The sequence below is a fragment of the Oculina patagonica genome, chromosome 9 (assembly GCF_052425735.1).
Source record: "Oculina patagonica isolate OP01 chromosome 9, crgOcupat, whole genome shotgun sequence".
NCBI lineage: Eukaryota > Metazoa > Cnidaria > Anthozoa > Scleractinia > Oculinidae > Oculina > Oculina patagonica.
The window spans coordinates 15,492,408-15,512,316 of NC_135766.1; the positions used below are offsets into that span (position 1 = coordinate 15,492,408).

The 19,909-nt window shown below is 38.1% G+C and overlaps 1 protein-coding gene across 1 annotated transcript in view; it reads right to left on the bottom strand.

Moving 5' to 3' along the window:
- Window positions 1-17,220, bottom strand: part of LOC144666802 (uncharacterized) — a 35,062-nt gene extending 17,842 nt beyond the window's left edge. The window contains exons 1-8 of the mRNA XM_078528206.1: window positions 17,053-17,220; window positions 14,354-14,438; window positions 13,924-13,957; window positions 13,259-13,722; window positions 9,939-9,959; window positions 8,526-8,777; window positions 6,699-6,995; window positions 6,208-6,323 (exon numbers count right to left, since the gene is read on the bottom strand). Of these exons, the coding sequence (XP_078384332.1) occupies window positions 6,208-6,323; window positions 6,699-6,995; window positions 8,526-8,777; window positions 9,939-9,959; window positions 13,259-13,722; window positions 13,924-13,957; window positions 14,354-14,414 (1,245 nt within the window). The 5' untranslated portion in view covers window positions 14,415-14,438; window positions 17,053-17,220. The remainder of the gene's footprint in view (window positions 1-6,207; window positions 6,324-6,698; window positions 6,996-8,525; window positions 8,778-9,938; window positions 9,960-13,258; window positions 13,723-13,923; window positions 13,958-14,353; window positions 14,439-17,052) is intronic.
- Window positions 17,221-19,909: the final 2,689 nt, after the last annotated feature.

The window sequence follows — 19,909 nt, forward strand, 5'->3', positions numbered from 1 at the left end:
AAGGGTACAGAAACTTCAAGAACTGAAGAAAAAGAAGGCACGAACCTCCAAAAGTACTTCCTGGCCTACCGATTTACAAGCAGAAATAATGCTCGGAATGAAAGAAGCAGAAAAAGAAGTGGTCAAGACATTGAAAGAACTTGCAATGATAGATTCACTTGTTAAGGCCAACGTACTATTTAAACATCAGCATTCTGGTGACATTACAATACTTAATAGCGGCACGGCTGCATACATCACCAACGAAAACGCTCCAGACGAGTTGGATGTTTTGTCAATGGAAGAGCTTGTGGATCTTGAAAACGGAATACTCTTAGAACATATTGATGCTAGTAGATCGAGTACAACACAGACTCTAACTGAAATTATTGCGGAGAATCTGTGCAGCAGAGATGACACGGCTAATGAGTTAGAAGATGAGGATGCACCAGAAAACTGCGAGCATTTCAAAATAGGAAAGTGCAAGTTCCAAGATCCTCTGTATCGACCACCGAGAGTATTTCACTGGATTGGTTGTGAATATCCAGGTTGTTTAAAATGGTGGCATGAATCATGTATGGGTGTGACTTTCAAGTCTACACAGGAACGTGAAAGATACAAATTCGTATGTCCGAATCATGATTCTGATGACCTGTTCACCGATAAAGTGACTGTAACTGCTGAAGACGGCGGGGTTTTAGAAAGAGACAATATCGCTAACCCTCCTTTCGAAGAAACTCATAACAGATTGTTGTCAAACGAAAACTATGTAGAGTATGACGGCCAGGTATTCCATATAGCACATTTCCTTTCACTGCAAGAAGGAAAAGTTTATAAACCAAATTCTGGAAGAATTGCGCGCTGGATGACAACTTCTAGGGAAAACTTTTATGATTCTATAGAGAAACAAACAGAGACTCTTCATTCTGATACATTAAGTCTGGAATCATATGTTGCTATTTTCCGTCCAAGTACAGGACTTGTAATTGGAAAGGTTGTACGAATGTTGCGAGGTTTTAGGACTTCTTCGTTATTCCCCTTGCTTATAATCGATCGTAAAGAGTCTAAAAAGCAGCAGGGCTTTACAGAGCTGTGTGTTTTGACACTCGATGAAATCAGGACAGTGGAAGGCGATGACACCAAACTATCGAGAAATTACAGAGAAAGTAAGAAGTATATTTGGTGTAATTACAAGGAATGTATAAGCCCCATCACGGTGACAATAAACGACGAAAGAACAATCACATTATCGGAAAAAGATCACGAGAATCTCTCAAAGCTACTTCCCCAAATGAGAGAAATTGAGAAAAAAAGGCAGATTGAAGAGAAAAAAGAAAAAGAAAGCAGGCTCCAGCAAAAAAAGGCGGGTGATCCTGAAGATATGACTGTTGCTATTCTTCGCGAAATCTTAACCGAATCAGGAGTACCCTTCAAAACATCTGATAAAAAACAAGTTCTTATAAACAAAGTCCGCGAGCAAAGAAATAAACGACAAAATCGTACTGAATCTACAGAAGTCGACGTTTGCTTGCAAGCGACCATAACACAGGAATTCACAGAACAGCAAACATTGAGCGAAGAAGACAGACTAGGAAACGACCTAGCTGATGGCTCAGAGAAGTTGCTCAACAGTGTCCTTAGAACAGAATGCCGTTTTCAAGTTATTTATTTTGATTCTAGACGGCATCGCTTGCTAAAGATATTGATCATTATATTGTTTTTTCTAGCCACCTCTGTAGATGTGAACATGTTTAAGTTCATTGAAGGATTTTTTGCATGTGTTAAGCTGTTGAGCGACCTTTTATGTGCTGAAATCGCTGAATTTTTTTTAGAGATTGCCATACTGTTAACGACTCTGTTGCTAATTTTAATTGCTTTCCTTGCAAATATGGCGGTTTCATTTATCGCACGTTATCTAGATCTCATAATCTTAAGTAACGAATTCCGCTTTCAAGGACGGGTTTTTTGCAGTTAGGTTAACTTATGTCAAATAACTTGAAAACAGTTTTTTAGCATTGTTTCAGTTTATAATATTTTGCTTGGGTTATAGTGTGCGCAGCTGACGGTTTTGTTGGGGAGCGAGTGAGCGGCAAGGTCGCTAGAAACAATCGGCAAAGTGAAAGAAGGCGAGTCTTCGCAGTAATCTCCCACGCGTGCTTTCCGACGAAATCGCCAGCTACGCAGACTACTTGGGACTCCATAGGTTGATAACATGAAATAGAACTAGAGTGAAGGAGGATTTATTTTCTATTGTCTGTTGAACTTTGCGTTTCGGGTTTTTTTGCCGAAAGTCCATAAATAAAAAAAATTATTCATTTATTACTGTTACTTAGACAGACTGTTCAATTATCTGGTTGTATGAGGGTGAATTTAAGATTTGTCTTTTGTGTTCGATTAAGTTCGATTTGGTTCGATTAGTTCGGAAATCGAACGGAATCGAACTCTCTCACACAAAGTTTTGGGTTCGATTCTGTTCGATTATCGAACTAATCGAACCGAATCGTTCGATTAAGTTCGATTCAGTTCGATCAAGTTCGATTACCGAACTGTTCGATTAGTAACGTCGGGAAAAATCAAAGTCTCTTCGAGATACCGACTTTTTTGCATGAAGTATGAGTCGAAGGTTTATCCTGTGCAGTCAAAAAGCCGTATGCATGATTTCAGCGTGGATTTTCTCGGAAACTATTGGAGGGATGAAGTTCAAATTCGGCGAAGAGATAGAGCAGATAGGTGAGATTTTCAGTAGTTTGGCGTTAATTCCGGTTTGAAGTGGAGGAGGTCGCTGCTGGCGGCCGCCGACTTGCAAGCCTTGTCTCCTCTTTCTCTCTTACTGGCCTTCGGCCGGCTAAATCAGTTAAAAAAGTGCTTAAAACGGCCCGTGCAGGCGAAGAAATACAACACATGAGTCGATAAACGTTTCATTAAACTTTATTGAGATATTTAGAGCGAAATGTAGTTAGATATGTTATTTCCAGAGCTTTATTTCAGTAACCCTTATAGATTTCAAAATTTCTTTTGTTCGTCTCATGTCAACAACAATAATTAACCACGAACACATAGGGTGGTCTGCCTGTGATGCAACATTGCTGTCAACGCGAGGTCACGTCCCTAACGACCTAGGCTGATGACGAAATAGAATGGGCGCTTGTAGCGACCAAATGTGGCCTAAAAAAGAAGCCTTAAAAGAAGCCCCCATCTCTTGCATTTGTTTTAACTTCAATAATATCTTTGAAAAGAGCAAGTGTTTTGGTATGGTTTATTTTTGACGTTTGTAATTTTTAAACGATGTAAGTGCTAATGGCTATTTGTTCGTGTTTTAGTTACGCAATCCATTGTTTGTGCGACGCTTTTTATAGATCGCCTTTCAGACACACGTGCGTTGAGATAAGAAAGCTGACATGTCACTTTTAACATTGTTATATAACGTTTGTAAATGTGACAAGTCACGTTTTATCCACGAGATCGCGTGATCACCCACAGCGGAAAGTAATCCCTTGAGAAATTAAAATATTCCCTTGAGAAATTAAAAAAGTCCCTTGAGAGTAGACAAGAATGACAAGAATGTTCCAAATTTTGCCCCACATAACTGCTATTCTCCTATTTTCACTTGTAAACAAGCAAAAAAAGTCGCAAAAATGTATCAAAGAGCACCCTTCAGTTGACATCCTGGTTTAGGTATACGCACTCGCTGAATGTAAATTATATACATATCTCCAATAATCAATAAATTAAGGATTGCCATTGACAAGAGAGGATGAGGGGACAGAGAGGGACTTAAAGGGCGTCGGCCGGGATATGTCAAAGACAGAAAAGTTATTTTTAGATATAATATGCGGACGTCCACAAAAGCGTAGTTCCGGTTCTTGTTAAGTCAATAAATCGGGCCAGCGTGACATTTATTTTATCGGCTAATCAACATTCAGCATGTCATTTTTAGTGGGAATTTTACAGGCGTTTAGACTTCGGCAACGATATTAATATCAATGATAGATTGTATCGGAAGCTTTCCAAAGTAAGCGTCTTCTGTAGATGCTAAATAAAAATCGTGACAGGCCTACACCAAGACGGACTCCTATTGTTTATTATTACTATTTGCAGTATTTGCGACCTGATTTTTTAACCGCTGTGTCTTATAAGTATCCCTCTGAGAAGCGTGTCTTTAAGCGATTTGCTTTTTTAATGCGACAACATAGGATAGGAGGCTTTCGAAAAAGGCCTTCTCCTCTGCATACTATAATTATTATTGGGAAGCGTTTTAGGTCAAATAGACGTTTATGACACTCCAAAAGTGTAGTCTGGAGGTCACACAAGTCTGCATGGTTTCCTGCAGTTTGTAGACATTAACACCTCTCTCATTTGCTAAATTATTTTGCCCATGCGGTTTGATTTGGCTGATATCATTTTGCAAGATATGTTTTAATCTCTCAAAATGTTCGCCCTGGAAGGACTTTGTCGGAAACTTTGTTTGAAAGTGTTATTTTATTTTATTTTGTGACGCCGAACCCGGCTGTTTGAAGGTGTGATGTATCTTATCACAAATGACATACCGGTATCTGTGTTTTTCCGGTTTCGTCCGATTCGTCAGAGAATGTCGAAAAAGATATATATTTGTTTCAAAGAGACGCTGTGCCGTATTCGATCGGGCGTTTTGTTGCTTGAACTCGACATAACGGAGGTTTTTATTCCCCTGTTCGCACGTATGGTCTGTCACCGCATGAATGAAATGTAAGATTATCTCTAGGCTACTGGGGTCTGTTATCTGTTATCTGTTTGCCTTGTGTTTATGCAGGTTTAATTTATTTGGTTTTAACTTTATTCTTCGCGAGCCATTGGCTTTAAAAAAAAAATGTAGAAACTATCTCTTATTCCTAATATTTCCTGCGAAAATTTTATTTCACAACTCGCTCCCATCAATGAAACGTTTCCGCTATTAGCCATGTTCAAAACGAGCAGGGGACTGGGTACGAATATTCAATATCGATTGCACTGAAAAACTGGGCCCGTCATCTGAAAGAGCATCCAAAAATTAGTAACTCAACTAAATTTGAGAGTTATTGGTTTAAACGCAAAGGCATGGAACTCTTTTAAAAATCGTTAAAATAAGAGAGCTTTGTATGGCTGGATGGACAGCTGTCCCTCCAATCCATACTAAGCTCTCTTATTTTAGCAATTTCTAAAAGTGAACCATACCTATGCATTTAAACCAATAACTCTCAAATTTGGTTGAGTTACTAATTTTTGGATGCTCTTTCAGATGACGGGCCCAGTTTTTCAGTGTAATCGATATTGAATATTCGTACCCAGTCCCCTGCTCGTTTTGAACATGGCTAATTGTTAATGACAATTCTCACGCCTTGATTATGAATGGCGTGTGCGGAAGCCAACAAAAACAGACACTTCCGTTTTGCACGCGGCTAAATATAACTTTTCTGTCTTTGACATATCCCAAGGCCTAGACTAGGAGACTACCTCTCTGTCCCCTCATCCTCTTTTGCATTAATCGTCTCTCGAAATTTACAACATGATACTGGCTAGACTTTAACCTGCGATCATTGCGACTAGATGTTAACGACTAATCGCAGCCTGTTTTCATTCTGGAAGAAGAACTTTGTGGCAGGATTAAAAGGACAGTGTCACGATAAGTCTGTTAGTTTCTGTCTCACTCTGCTAGAATTATGAGGGTGCACTCACTGATAAACAGAAAAAAAACTGTCACCAACAAATAAAAGCATAAGTTCATTCTCCAAGTAAAACTGTCAAACTTGAAAACTTCGGACCGACTTTTTCAAGTTTTAGGCCACTTCTATCGTACAAGTCCGTAGCCACACCGCTTTCTAACAATTTTTACGTCAAGTACAGTACATTTTATCAAGGCCAGGCCACTGTTAGTTGAATTCCAATTAATACCAACATCTTTATTGGATTTTCAAGTAGCACTTAATGTTGGTGACACTGCCCCTTTAAATGATTAATTTAATCCATTTTCATTGCACAATATAAACTTAAGAGATATACAAACAATATAAAACAATACAGCTATGTAAGGAAAAAGAGACGTAGTGAGGAAAGACTAGAAGAGAACATTAGAACTATACGTGCTAGTCAGCCATTGATATATAGATTAATATATTAGAACATAGATTTACATGTATAACAGGTCGTTTTTTAAAAAAGCACACATATCGACAGGCTGACCTCAACACATGTCACGAATTGAGCTTATCTTACCGAAGTTTTGATTTTCGTTTCCATCGCCGCGAACTTGCTGCTACTATGGTTCAGTAGATCTCTGTTAAAATCTGCATCGATCATCAATTGCAAGTTAACGTCAATAGTTACTTCACCTGGAAATAAAGTAAAAAAATACACATAAGTAAACGAAAAAATGAAATGATACACACATTTACGGCCAAAATATAGATAAAAACCGGAAATTATGTTGGTAAAGAGGGAAAATGTGCCATTAGAAAAAAAAAAAAAAAAGAAAAAAAGCAAGGCTAATTTTCGCGCCAAAAGCGTGGTTCCACTTTTCTTAGATTTTGTTTCCAAACATGTGGTCAGTTAATATGCCAACTATGTTTTCTCTCAAAGCGCCTCTCTCCATCCAGGTGCATGAATAAGTACCGGCGAATGCTGGGGGTATCCCTACGATAGACCGTTAGGCCTACAGGCTCCAACGCAAAGTTATCCATGTACAACAGAGTTTATTTCAAACTTACCAAACGGCAAGGTTTTTATGACAAAGGTCTTGCTGGTTGGTCCATGCCCATTTTCGTTAAATCCGTTTACTTCAATCTCGTATCTAGTCTGTGCAGCAAGTCCGATAACAACAATCTCTGTCGAGTTGCTTGTGGTATTTGCCTCAGTATACCGCTGAGAGCCAACACTTCTGTATCTGACTCGATAGCCCAGCAATTGTTCTTTATAGCGACTTAGAGGCAGGCTATTCCAGGAAATGTGAATTGCAGTTGAATTCAGAGGATAACCTTTAAGCATCGTAGGAGCCTTTTCAGGAACTGGTGAAACAAAGATTGACAAAAAAACGTTATTAATAACGATTTGAAGGTCGAACGAAAGTCGGCGGTGTATCGAGAAATTAAATAAATATAAAAAGAATAATAATGTTGATGCGTTTAAGTTTATTTTGATTTTATTTAAAGAAGCAAAAAAATTCTTATCGCTGTAGGCTTAAGGTGGCTCCATAGGGTTTCTTGACCGCGCGAAGAATGGGTACGAAAGGGCGAGCTTGAAATGCTGGCAAATCAAAACAAACATGGCGGCTTCACGCGAGCGTGAAATTTTCGGCGAGAAAACGCGAGACTTGCTTCCTGCCAATGAAACAACACCCGTGCTTTCCTGTGTGGATCAGATAAAAGAGTTTACAACACCCTAAAAAGGTGTTTACAACGTCCGCGGTGCTTCTGGCCGCTTTTGTAAAGTTCGTACGATCGAAAGTAAAAGAGAAAATAAAGAATAGTCTCCGCGATTGTGAGATACTTCGAGCAGAATTTCAGAGATTCTGCTACATAAAGGATTAAGGTATGTCTCTAACTAACCTTTGGGTTAACAGATATTCGCATAAAAACCGACAAAAACGGGGAACGCTCGTCTTAACACATCAACTCGTATGATTCGAAAGTTCGCGCATGCTCAAATAGCGATCTTGGACAATTTCTATTCTGATGACGTAATTGTTATTCGGGCGAAAATAGAAAATTTCCCCTGGTATTTACTAGAGTTTCCTTCGGTGAAATTCCTTAAAATTTGGCATAGATGTGATACCTTTTTAACTGCCCTCTTTGCCGTTTTTTTAAAAAAATTTGTAAGCCAGTTTTTTTGCTTAGTCAAAAAAACACAAAATAACCAAAAACGCAAAAACGACCTGGACAACCCCACCTTTTTTTGTTTTTAAAAGTTACTTCTCATCAGTTTCAATCCGTTGGGAGAATTTCAAAAATTTTCACCGAAGAAAATTAAAGAAATTTAAGATCAAAGCCATAAAAACACCAAAAAATAGGACTTTTTGAGTAGATGTAGCTAAAAAACAAAGGCCGTTATTTTAAAAAAGAATAATGCACAACATATTTTAGTCTTTGCTTTTAATATTTCGGCAGCTTTTATGTAACTAGTTTAAAAAATAACGCGAAAATGATCTCTTGATGGGTATCACTTGTGCGCGCGCCGTAATATCTCAAAACCCTATGGAGCCACCTTAAGGATGCAGTTAAAGCTTCATAAGAACGCATTGTTTTATTTTTCGAAAAAGCTTATGTTAAATTGATTTTTACTTGTAGCATCAATTCCCACCATCCTCTCTCATTCTACCGCTCGCTAGAGAAAGGACTATATACTGATTATCCCAGGTCACAAAATGGCAAATTGGCTTTCGAAGATAAAATGCGTTCACTTAAAAAATGGTAATTTTCGCAATGTGCTTGCTTTAACGTCATACGTATGTATGCATAACGACCCAAACGACGCCATCTCTACGGAACGTTTTTCATATTTTAGTAACTATCACTTTGATCATATTCGATCGAGTTTACCTCTTGGAGGACATCGAGGCACGTCGCAATATTCCCATCGAACCTTAGGGTCAGTGGTATAACACCAAGGTCCATCCGGGGCACTGCTATCTGGATTGCGACACATGTTGGAGTCATTCTGACCATCAACAACATCTTTAGGAATCCGCCAGTGACGATGAGGACATTGTTTGGTCCATGCCTGACAAGTACGATAAGACCGGGTGATGTTTACATTGCCACGGTAACCAACTCCGACACCATAGTAGCATTCTAAACAAATTAAATTCGTTTGATTAACTAAGAAATGAGATGTGATATTTCTAGCTCGATAGTATGAATTTTCGGACTTTCTGTTAATGACGTTATAACCGGCTGGGGTGCATGGTGGGGGCACACATTGCCTACTCTAAACTCAACTAAATTTATCTCACCTTCATAGCTTTCAAGCAATATTACCCAACTTATGGGATAATATCAGTGTGTTTGCCCTCCTGTCTTGATTTTTCAACAGCATCCTTATTTTTAAGGGTGTTTTGGACCGAAATTTGGTGCTACTGGAGGTTTTATTTTTTTGGTTTAGTAAGACTGTTTTTTCATGAATAGTTTGTTCCTAAACCTTATAGAAGTTTTTGCATTCTTATATGTTCCCCATTTTTAGACAAATTTATAGAGAGGATTTGCGCCCGGTGATTTGAATTGAAATTTAATCAAGATAAAATAAAAAAAATGAATATTATGGCTGTTTACTACAGATTTCAATCTCAAGCATATTTAACCCTATTCAGACCGCGCGCTGACTTTGAACTCTTATAACTTTTTTAAGATTTAACCAAACACTGCCAAACTTTCTGAGTTTTCCTTAAATTTATCTGGTAATAATTTGGTAGGGTTGGATGATGTGTCAGGAACTTGATATCACCATGGCAACGGCATTTTGACAGGCATGTTTCCCCAAATTTGTAATTTTGCGTGTTTCTGTTGATAAAAATCAACTTAAATGGAATTATTTTTACATTTTTACGGGATTAAAGCACATTTTTATTAATTTTAAGTACTTCGCAGAAATTTTGGGTGGTTTTCTGGCATTTTGGTAAAATTTTGAAGTCCAAGATGGCGGATCCAAGATGGCGATGTGATGTGACTTCACCATCCCACGTGACGTATACCAAAAGAAAGATGTTCGGACATACAATACATCCTATAAGTTTCAATGTGATTGCTTAAATATTCTGGAAGTTACATAGGGGGGGGGGGGGGGGGCTTCCGAAGCCCCCCGGTTAGAGAAGGTCCAAAAAAGCCCGGTCTGAATAAGGTTAAGAATAATCTGTCAGGTCAAGTGTATCTCATCAACTATAGTGTTATTATTTTAGTACTGTGAAAATACTGACATTAATTTGCTTAAATTACGGGAGAAAAACTTTAAGAACAAACCTGTACTTCTTGTATCATCACCTGTGGAAAAGGGAAAATAATAATTATGTCATGCATTTGTTCCATTATGTACTTGAGACACTCAAATATAGGAAGAAATATATTTGAAAGAAACACACTTGTCAGTAAAACAGATCATCACTAGAAAGATATTACTTTCCACAATCTTAACTTTTTTTAAAAAATTGGATTTTGGAAAACTTTGAAACGATTTTAAAAATTATTCCAAAGTTTTATAGCACATACGCTGACTTCTAAGCTCGAGGCTTCTACGAGGATGAATGACGCACTGGGCATTTTACTGACGGATATTGCCCGACAAAAATTAATATTGTACTACGTAATCCGTCTTATCAAAAACGACACAGGGGGAGTTAGTGTTGGACTTTGTCGAAGGACACTTGTTCAAAGGAAATCAAAGTCTGAGCTCACTTTCAAGGTCAATAAAATCAAGACGAGTACTAAACTGAGCGCAACGGCTGACAATCGGCGGATCGGCAATCAGATTACCTTCGGAGACGCATAAAAGAATGGGTTTTGTTACTGTGGTTGGCTAAACATCGTTGAACTCACTAATTAATCGTTTACAAATGATCGCTGAAGTCACAGCAAATCAGATGACATAGTACAGCTATATCTCACAGAAATTTGTTCCGCATTTGAAGAGCTGGCGAATAGTACTTGGGGAGTTGAGCGTCTCCAAAACGTTGATCTAAAAATCTCGAAAACACTTGAAATTAGTATACGTAATTGGACTACATGCTGTCCAATTTGGAAATAATTTGATGAAAAAAATTCCGAGGGCAGCCAAAATTGGACGAGGCCGTAGGCCGAGTCCAATTTGGCTGTCAGAGGAATTTTTTGAATCTAATTATTTCCAAATTGGACAAGCATGTAGTCCGGTTACATATTAATTATATAGCTTGTAGTCAGTCAATCCAGCATAAACAATAAACATATGTCCAGAACGGGAAAAGCAATCAACAATAGTAGGCATATTAACACAGCACATGCAACTCACTCAAAGCATTGTCTTCACAGATCAAACTTAAACAAAACAGTGCAATTTTATTCACCTGAGTTTGCGAAGCTTGCTACAAAGTGAGTGAAAACACTGCATCAATCAATTAAAGTCGTAAACAAAGTGTCCGAAGAGCGTAACAACTTCTTGAATCTGACAAACTCCTTTCCACTTTCTCGTTCGTACTTCATCGCCGTCTTTTCTTTTCGAATTTCAGCAAAAAAACGAGAAAGAATTGGATCTAGCTCATGGCTATGAATATCTGACAGATTTCTTGCTTCGCTTCGCTGCACTTACGTTCACCCAAGTTTTGTACTATTTGAGGTGTTTTGCTCTTGATTTTTGCTTCTTATTGTAGCTAGCTCCTCTTCTGACAACGTAGAAAATTTCTCTTTGTTGTTAATATTGCTGAAAAGCTCAAAAAGAATGGAAAAACGTAGCAAACTTGCCTCTGAATTCCGCCATTGTCAACTAAGACAAGTTTACAGGGCTGACGCTATGCTTTGTGCTAATTGGCTAACATCCGTCACATGTTGTTTTTTCTTCGATTTGATTGGCTGAGACAAAATTGTCCAATTTTTCTTAAATTGGACAGTTTGTGCATTTTACCTCAAAGTCCTAATTGAAACTATCCAAATTTAATCCCAAATTGGACAGTTCTCAGAAATTAAGGAAAAATAGCTGCGCTGACAATATAGGATTTACTGACAGCTATATAATTAGTCACGAATAATTTTTTTTTTGCTTGTTTGTTTTCGACTGGGAGTCTCGAAATTTTTGCTGCATTGTTCAGGTGTCTTAGATTTGTCTGCTTTTTTTATTCATTTATTTTTTTATATAGCCGAGGGTCTTAATTCAAATGAAACAAAAAGAAGCAAGGAGATTCATCTCCGAGTGACACATGCAAAGATGACACGCTGCCCAACAATTCAAGTTTTTCAACGCATTGAGTCCGACTAAACCAACAGGATCGCAAGTATAATTTATTTTTTCAATTTATAAATGAATGTGGATGACTCGATTAACTTCGAACATTCGGATAGTTAATAAATGCCCTTCGCCAGAAATTTGAAAATTGTAGTACTTGTAAACAAACCCAGAATTTGGTACGTTGAGACTACATCAATCAATTGGCGTATTTTTTGGCGACGCACAGCTTCATTAACGTATTGTCATACATCATAATCCTTCAAAAGAACCAGTCGATTAAGATAGACGAATCGCCCGAGGAGTTATCCAACCCAATGACCAAGCCAATCGAAAGCTAACCCGGGTGCTAAACTTCGATGTTATCTCAAACGGCCAGACAAAGCAATTTTAATTACATATTTTTTAATTAAATATTTTCATTCAAGTGCCTTCATACAGCATGAGAGGTTTGTTTGTATTTCGAAGAAGAGGATGAATATTCGAGCTTGCTTATATCTGAATTCAAGATTAAAGTGGGGCTGATAAATATCAACCTATTCTTAAAATTCATTATCGAAAAGTTAATTAGTTCTTTGTTATCTATAAATAAGGTTTGGGCTTCAACGTCCCTAACCGAGGTTGAATCATGTGACTGAATGGGAGTCTCCAGAAAGACCATATTTGATAGCTATTGTAGGAGTAATCCATAGCTTCAAGTTGCAAAATCACTTCGCCTTTGAAACGAAACCAAAAGTTGATACATCCTTCTGTTGACATGTTTCTCACTGGGGAGGGTATAAGTAGTAGTTTTGACACACGTACTTAAATGTTGGTAAATCGTGCAGAAATTGTTCCGGCTGGTAACAGACAGATCATTTTAAGCAAGCGAAATTGGTATCTAATTTTATATTCCGGCTAGTGATCCACAAACTAATCGGACTCAAATAAGACCAGACTGTAAGTGAAAGTCTGTTCCATTCTTTCGACGACGGCGAGCCCTGGCGAAAGCAAATCGACAAATTAAAAACTTCTTTTCGGCGAAATTCCAGAAGCAGTTCCAACTTCCTCGTTCCTGAGATGCCGTGTGTGAATTAATACATGGAAGTCTTGGGATTAGTTTTCTCTGCACTATTTTTTTTTGTAAAACGATTCAGTTCTCAGTCTCAGATTTTCAAACAAGGTTCTCGGCTCGTCTTGGATTTTACCATTCGCCATGCCCCCCACTTATGACCACGTGACGTTTCCACTTAAAATTTTGTGTAAGGAAACAGATTCAAAGTGCTTGAGCTCGAGATTATCAAGTTCCTCGTACGTTTTCCACGTCATCCACGCTTTTAATTTTTAGTCAGGAAACTTTATAAAGACATTTCAATAATTAAGAAATACGTACCCGATAGTGGATAGTATTGATAACATTCGGGAGCGTCGCCTCCATTAGAATCCTCATATAATGAGCAATTGATCATGTCCATGTCGAATCTTGGGGCTTTTGCTGCTGCTTCTCTGACAGATATCATTTCTGCCTTACACACTTCTTGATCGAGATACTCGCATGTTCTGCGGCAAATCTTGCGGGCTCGAGGCTTGTCAAGTGACATTTCGCATGGCGGAAAATGATAACGGCAATACAAGTCTCTCATCAGTGGTCTGCACTTGTCAGCTATATTAAACATATCGAAGAAACTTCGAAACGAAGAGGTTTCCCATTCACCGTACCTCAATGTGCCACTATCACCAAACACATATAGACTTTTAATAATGTCGTTGCAAAACCCGTTTTTAATAGTGTAGCTGTAAAAAATGCAGGCCGCATTCTTTGCAGAAGCAGTTACTGGAGGCACCGCCTGTACGCAGCTGAAACAAAAACGAAAGAAAAGTTATCAAAAGAAAAACGCAAAATAGTTTAATTAAATTACGAACACAACTGTTGTGTGTCTCTTTGTGAGCTTCAACTGTTAAACTTTATCAGCTGTAGTTTTCACATTTTTACATTTATCTGGGAGAATTAATCGAGTGTGTCAAATTTTTGCATACATTTGAAGTGCCTACATGTACCTTGAATTTGTGTCCACTTGGGTAAAGTTATTCCCTGAAAAAAGAAGACGCTTTCAGTGGATAATCATGAAATCCATATAAGCTTTATCATATAGCACTATTTATATTCTGGGGCATTTTTCCGTGCAATTTACCAAGAGATTGTTGTGTCCTGATAATCTGGCATAAAAAGTAAATACAGCTTAAAAAGACTTTGGTAAGCCAAGTGGACAAACAGACCAGTACTCGCATTGTATCCATTTTTTATGCACGTGGAGGACAGAGGTGTGCTACAAGTTACTCCCCCTTGATGGGATGGCATTCTACCACGAGTCCAAAGCATTTTCTTAAGTTTCGTGATTAATTAGACCATAGAAATACTCGGTGCATTGCTTAAATATTTCACCTTTATAGGCATCAGATTCCTCAAAATCAAAATCCGATCACCTACCACAATGAACCTTGTTGATGCACAAAATGACAAGAATTCCAAGGACTTGAGCTGTTTCCATGGTTCGTCACACGAACACGACAATCTACATAGGTAAACAAATGATTCAAAAGAACAACGATGTAAAGGACAAAATATTCATGAAGATTACTACAAGATATTTAAACTTTAAAAATATGGCTTCAGCCTGATTAGCTTTATGGTTGCGCTGAAATGTGTCTAATCGTCCGCGCGAATGAACACAAAAAAGGGCCCGATAAAACGATCGATCGTTCAATCGATCGGGTCAGGTTAATTTTTTCTTCGCGAAAGAAAAGAATCATTTAAATTTCGTCTTAAAGAGACTGTGTCACGGATTTTAGTGACCGTGTCACGGAACTTAGGCATAGGAAATGACCATCAAATTCGTTAAAATATATAAAATAGCTTCTTAAACCAGTAAAGGAATATTTAAATAACGCACCAAATGCAAAAGAAGATACGGATGCCCAAAGGTGTCGAAGATTGAAACGGATTGCGATCTATGTTTTTGAAATATGGTCCGGCGGAACGTTAACAGTCTTCAAAGTTATTCATGTCTGCTTGTAACTTTAAATTATAACGCCCGGGAAACACATTTTGCCGCAATGAAGCTATGGTTTTGTCATTTAGAATCATATAATTACAGTCGAACCCCGCTATTTCGAACTCGGTTAATTCGAAGTCCCCGCTATTTCGAACGAAGATCGAATTCCCTTGGATTTACCCTTATTTTTCCAGTCAATTACTATCAGCTATTTCGAACTCGGTTATTTCGAATTCCCCACTATTTCGAACTGATCGTTCGTTCCCTACACCTTAAATCAACCCTGTTATTTCGAACTTGTCAAAAACAGAGTACGTACATAAGAGCACAGCTGGAAACGTATTGCATTTTATTTGAGCTCGTGTTGCGTAATTGGTGACTTAACAATGCTTGACTCACGTGTAGTGTCCTGCTAAGAAATTCCAGCTGTGTTTTTTAATTACAAAACAAAACGCAATCGAAACTCTCTCACGCTACAGTTTGTTTGCTGTTGAGGGGGCCGAGATTCGACGGCAAACAAGCCAGTTGTCATTCACGATCGACAAAAGTATTAGAAAAAAACAAAAACAACAGAACATTCAAAGATTTTTCAATACAACAGCATCTGCTGATTTATCCGACATATAATTACTGTATTTTTATTTAATCAGTGTCTTTATTCATACTGTACTGTATTTTATTAAAAAATGATTCATTGTTACGAATTTTACGCTTCCCCGGTTATTTCGAAACCCCGCTATTTCGAACTTTTTTCCATTTCCCTTGGGACTTCGAAATAGCGGGGTTCGACTGTAATTTCTTTGCAAACATTTAGTTTCATAGCGAATATTTGGCAAAATTTAATAACATAAAACTAACTTAGCCGTGACACAGTCCCTTTAACCCTTCAAGTTCCGAGAGTGACCAACAACAAATATCCCTACACGATGTCAATACTTCATCAAAAGAGAATATTATGAGAATTAATAAAATAATAAGCAAAGGAAGATTGCTTTAATCTTTTAACATAATCTCCCAACTAATACCATAAGAAAATGTGCGGAGATCAATAAGGAGAATTTGTATGTGGACGTTGTGGCTTGAATGGTTACAACTGTATGAATTAAAATGGCAGTTAATTAACGTTGTGGACTCGGTCATCGTGACACGACACGTCTGTTGTGGGAAACATGTAAATAATCATAACCCTTGCCTAACTGTTGCACGATCTCTTAGTTCGCCTTGCCATAAAAATAATAATTTTGACGTAATAACAAAAGATAAGCCCAAAGTTAATCTTGTAGAAACGTCATTTATTTGTCAACGCCATGTAAGCATAAGTCAATCGATATGGCTTTATCCGCGCACCATGCAGACTTTGGGCGACTTAAGGCGACTTTAGGCGATTTTAGCTTATTTTGTCCAAAATTACGGGCGATTTTGGGCTATTTAAGGCGATTTTGGGCGACTTTAGGCGATTTTGAGCGACTTTAGGCAATTTTAGGTGACCTTTTAGGCAATTTTAGGTGACCGACTTAAGTACAGTTGTGGTATACATGTACATGGGAATCATCATGGTACACCATAAAGCATTGTTACAGAAAATATCTATACTATTTAAAGCGACTTAGGGCGACTTTGGGCGACTTAAGGCGACTTTGCGCGACTTTAGGCGATTTTGGGTCCCAGAGTAGGCCTATTTACTTTGCTAAATTAATGACCTTCAGGCCGGTTAACGGGCTTGTATTTGTTTTCCAGAGAAGGAAATAAAGTGTAAAACGATAGTTTATTAACGAAATGCACAATTTCCTAGCTTCTTTACATATATTTTGCATCGTGTTGTTATATATTAGACATAACGCATGTGCTTTGCTATAGAATACATCGAAAAGTTTAACTACGCATTCGTCTGACCCCGGAGTTGGATCATCTCCATATAAATACCGATTGAGTTTTGCTGCATTAAGGCCATACAAAGATCGAGTCCCTTTACTAAAACCGAGGAAGCATCATAAGAATGGACTAAACGAAAAGAAACGCTAAAACGAATTTAAGTTGCAAATTATATTCATCCTTATTAACCTGGTTGGACATGTACTGAAAAGACTAGCGTGTTTACATAACTAAAATACCAACAAACTCTGGTTTGATTTACCTTTTCCATTGAATGCTGTTTATCCTTCAAGGCTTTGGCTGTGTGAGGACCGCTGCTTACCGAAACTTTTTGTATTCTTTGCTCGGTTAGGACGAGCTGAAAGCAAAATAAAAAAAATCGACCAAAAGGCAAATACTGTAGTTATGTCAAGGCGTGGCGTCGACCTTAAAAACTGAGACAGTGAGGTTACGTCTGCGCAGAGGCGGAAATCACGATTCAAAAGGGGATTCATAAATGGTTGTTTTATCTCTGTTGAGGTGTCCAACACTATAATTTTGAATAAGATGTTCAATCAGCACAGTTGGTCTGATAAACGATATCTCTGTTAGTTTTTGCTACTGTCAAGAAATACCGCTGTTGCATGACATAAATAATAAACTTCACCAAACAAGCAAATACTGTAGTTATGAACAAGACGTGACATCGAAATTTACGGACTGAGACAGTGAGGTACCTCCGTGCAGAGGCAAAATCAAAAGATGAAATTATGAGGTTTCATTGTTTATCTCTGTTGAGTTGTCCAAGAGATATTTATTCAGCACAACTTCACTAATGACAAGAGCAAATGCTGTAGTTATGCCAAAACGTGACGTCGACCTTTACTACTGAACCAGTTATAGGTTATCTCTGCGCACTGTGAGAGGCGGAAATCAAAACCCGCAAGATGTTTTATTGTTTATCTTCTGCTGAGATGTCTAACACTATATTTTTGAATAGGATATTTATTCAGCACAATTGGTTTGATGTACGTTAGCTCTGTTAGTTTTTGCGACTGTCATGGGTTTTCGCTGAACTATGACAAAATAATAAAATTCACCACGAAGCAAATCGATACGTACTGTTGTTATGTCAAGGCACGACGCCAACCTTTACAAACGGAGACAGTGAGGTTACCTCCGCGCAGAGGCGGAAATCAGGAGTCAATCGATAGTGTTTTGTACGCGCACCATGCGGACATTAACCCTATTCAGACCGGGGGGGGGGGGGCTTTTGAGGCCCGCGCTGACTTTGAACTTTTATAACTTTTTTAAGATTTAACCAAACGCTGCCAAACTTTCTGAGGTTTCCTAAAATTTATCTGGCAACAATTTGGTAGGGTTGGATGATGTGTCAGGAAATTGACATCACCATGGCAACGGCATTTTGACAGGCATGTTTTCCCAAATTTGTAATTTTGCGTGTTTCTGTTAATAAAAATCAACTTAAATGGAGTTATTTTTAAATTTTTACTGGTTTAAAGCACATTTTTATTCATTTGGAGTACTTTGCAGTGATTTTGGGTGGTTTTCTGGCATTTTGGAAAAATTTTGAAATCCAAGATGGCGGATCCAAGATGGCGGCTGTTTTGACATCATGATGTAATTGTCACGTGATGTGACGTCACCATCCCACGTGACGTATACCAAAAGAAAGAGTTTCGGACGTACAATACATCCTATAAGTTTCTTGGTGATTGGTTAAATATTCTGGAAGTTACATAGGGGGAAGGGGGTGCTTCCGAAGCCCCCCCCCCCCCGGTCTGAGAAGGTCCAAAAAAGCCCGGTCTGAATAGGGTTAAGTGCGCTAGAATTTGATAGTAGACTTAAAAATTTATTTTACTAATTAATGACCTTCAGGGGTTTATGGGCTTGCGTTTGCTTTCCAGAGCAGGTATTGAAGTGTAAGACAATAATTTATTGAAGAAATGTGCAATTTTCTAGCCTCTTTGGATATGTGCATCCTTATGTTATCGGTATTAGACGTTACACAATTGCTTTGGCGAAGGATACCTTTGAAGTCTAACTACGCATTCGTGTGAGCCCGGCGTTGGATCATTTTCATATAAATCCCGATTGAGTTTTGCTGCATTACTTAATGAACTAGCGAACTATCGCTTTTGATCGCGAATTGTCGTTGTGCTAACGACAATTCGTTGAATTATCGGTCTTTGTTCTAGCGAAACATCGCTCCAAGCGTCGCGAATTGTCGTTGTTGTTCTAGCGAAATATTGCTCATAGCGCCGCGAATTGTCGTTGTAGTAACGACAATTCGTTGAATTATCGGCCTTTGTTCTAGCGATATATCGCTTTAAGCGTTGCGAATTTCGTCCCGAATTAGCGAGCGAGATTTCGAAGAAATGTCGGGAAAACAAAGAACGAAATTCGCGCTTTTCGTTTGCATTACTTTTGCACAATACTGTAACTTAAGGCCATACACAGATCACCTTTTCATAATAAAGTCAAGGGAGCACCATATGCATCGACTGAACGAAAAAAAGCGCTTACGCGAATTTATTTTGCGAATTATGTTTGTCCTTACAAACCTGGTTGGAAATGCACTTGAAAGTCTAGCGTGTTTACATAACTGCATCACCAAGAAACTCAGGTTTGATTTACCTTTCCGTTGAATACCATTTATCCTACACGGCCTTGGATGTTTAAAAATTCGAGACTGTATTAGCAATGCATTGAATGTCTGTAGATTAAAGTTACCAACTTTGTAAGACCAGGTTGTTTGATGTGCTATTTGACCAAAATAACATTTTTCTTAGGGTATGTAGCACCAACAACTGCGAACATAGAACAAGAAAATGTATGTTTTGTGCTAAAACTGGACTCCTAGCTCTGTACGGCGCCAGACGCCATGACTTATTCAGCCACTTTAAACTCGGGTGTAATTCACTGTCTTTATATTTCAATCAATGGACAAAGTCGGTCATCATCTACCTTATAAGTCTTACTGACAAAATTAAAAGCAATTATTCGATAAAAAGAAGCAAATTAAAGTTTGAAATGAATATATTTTATCCCCCTACATTTACCTAGGTCACCTATGGTGATAAGTAAAAACAACTATGCCAATGCAAGACAATGATGCA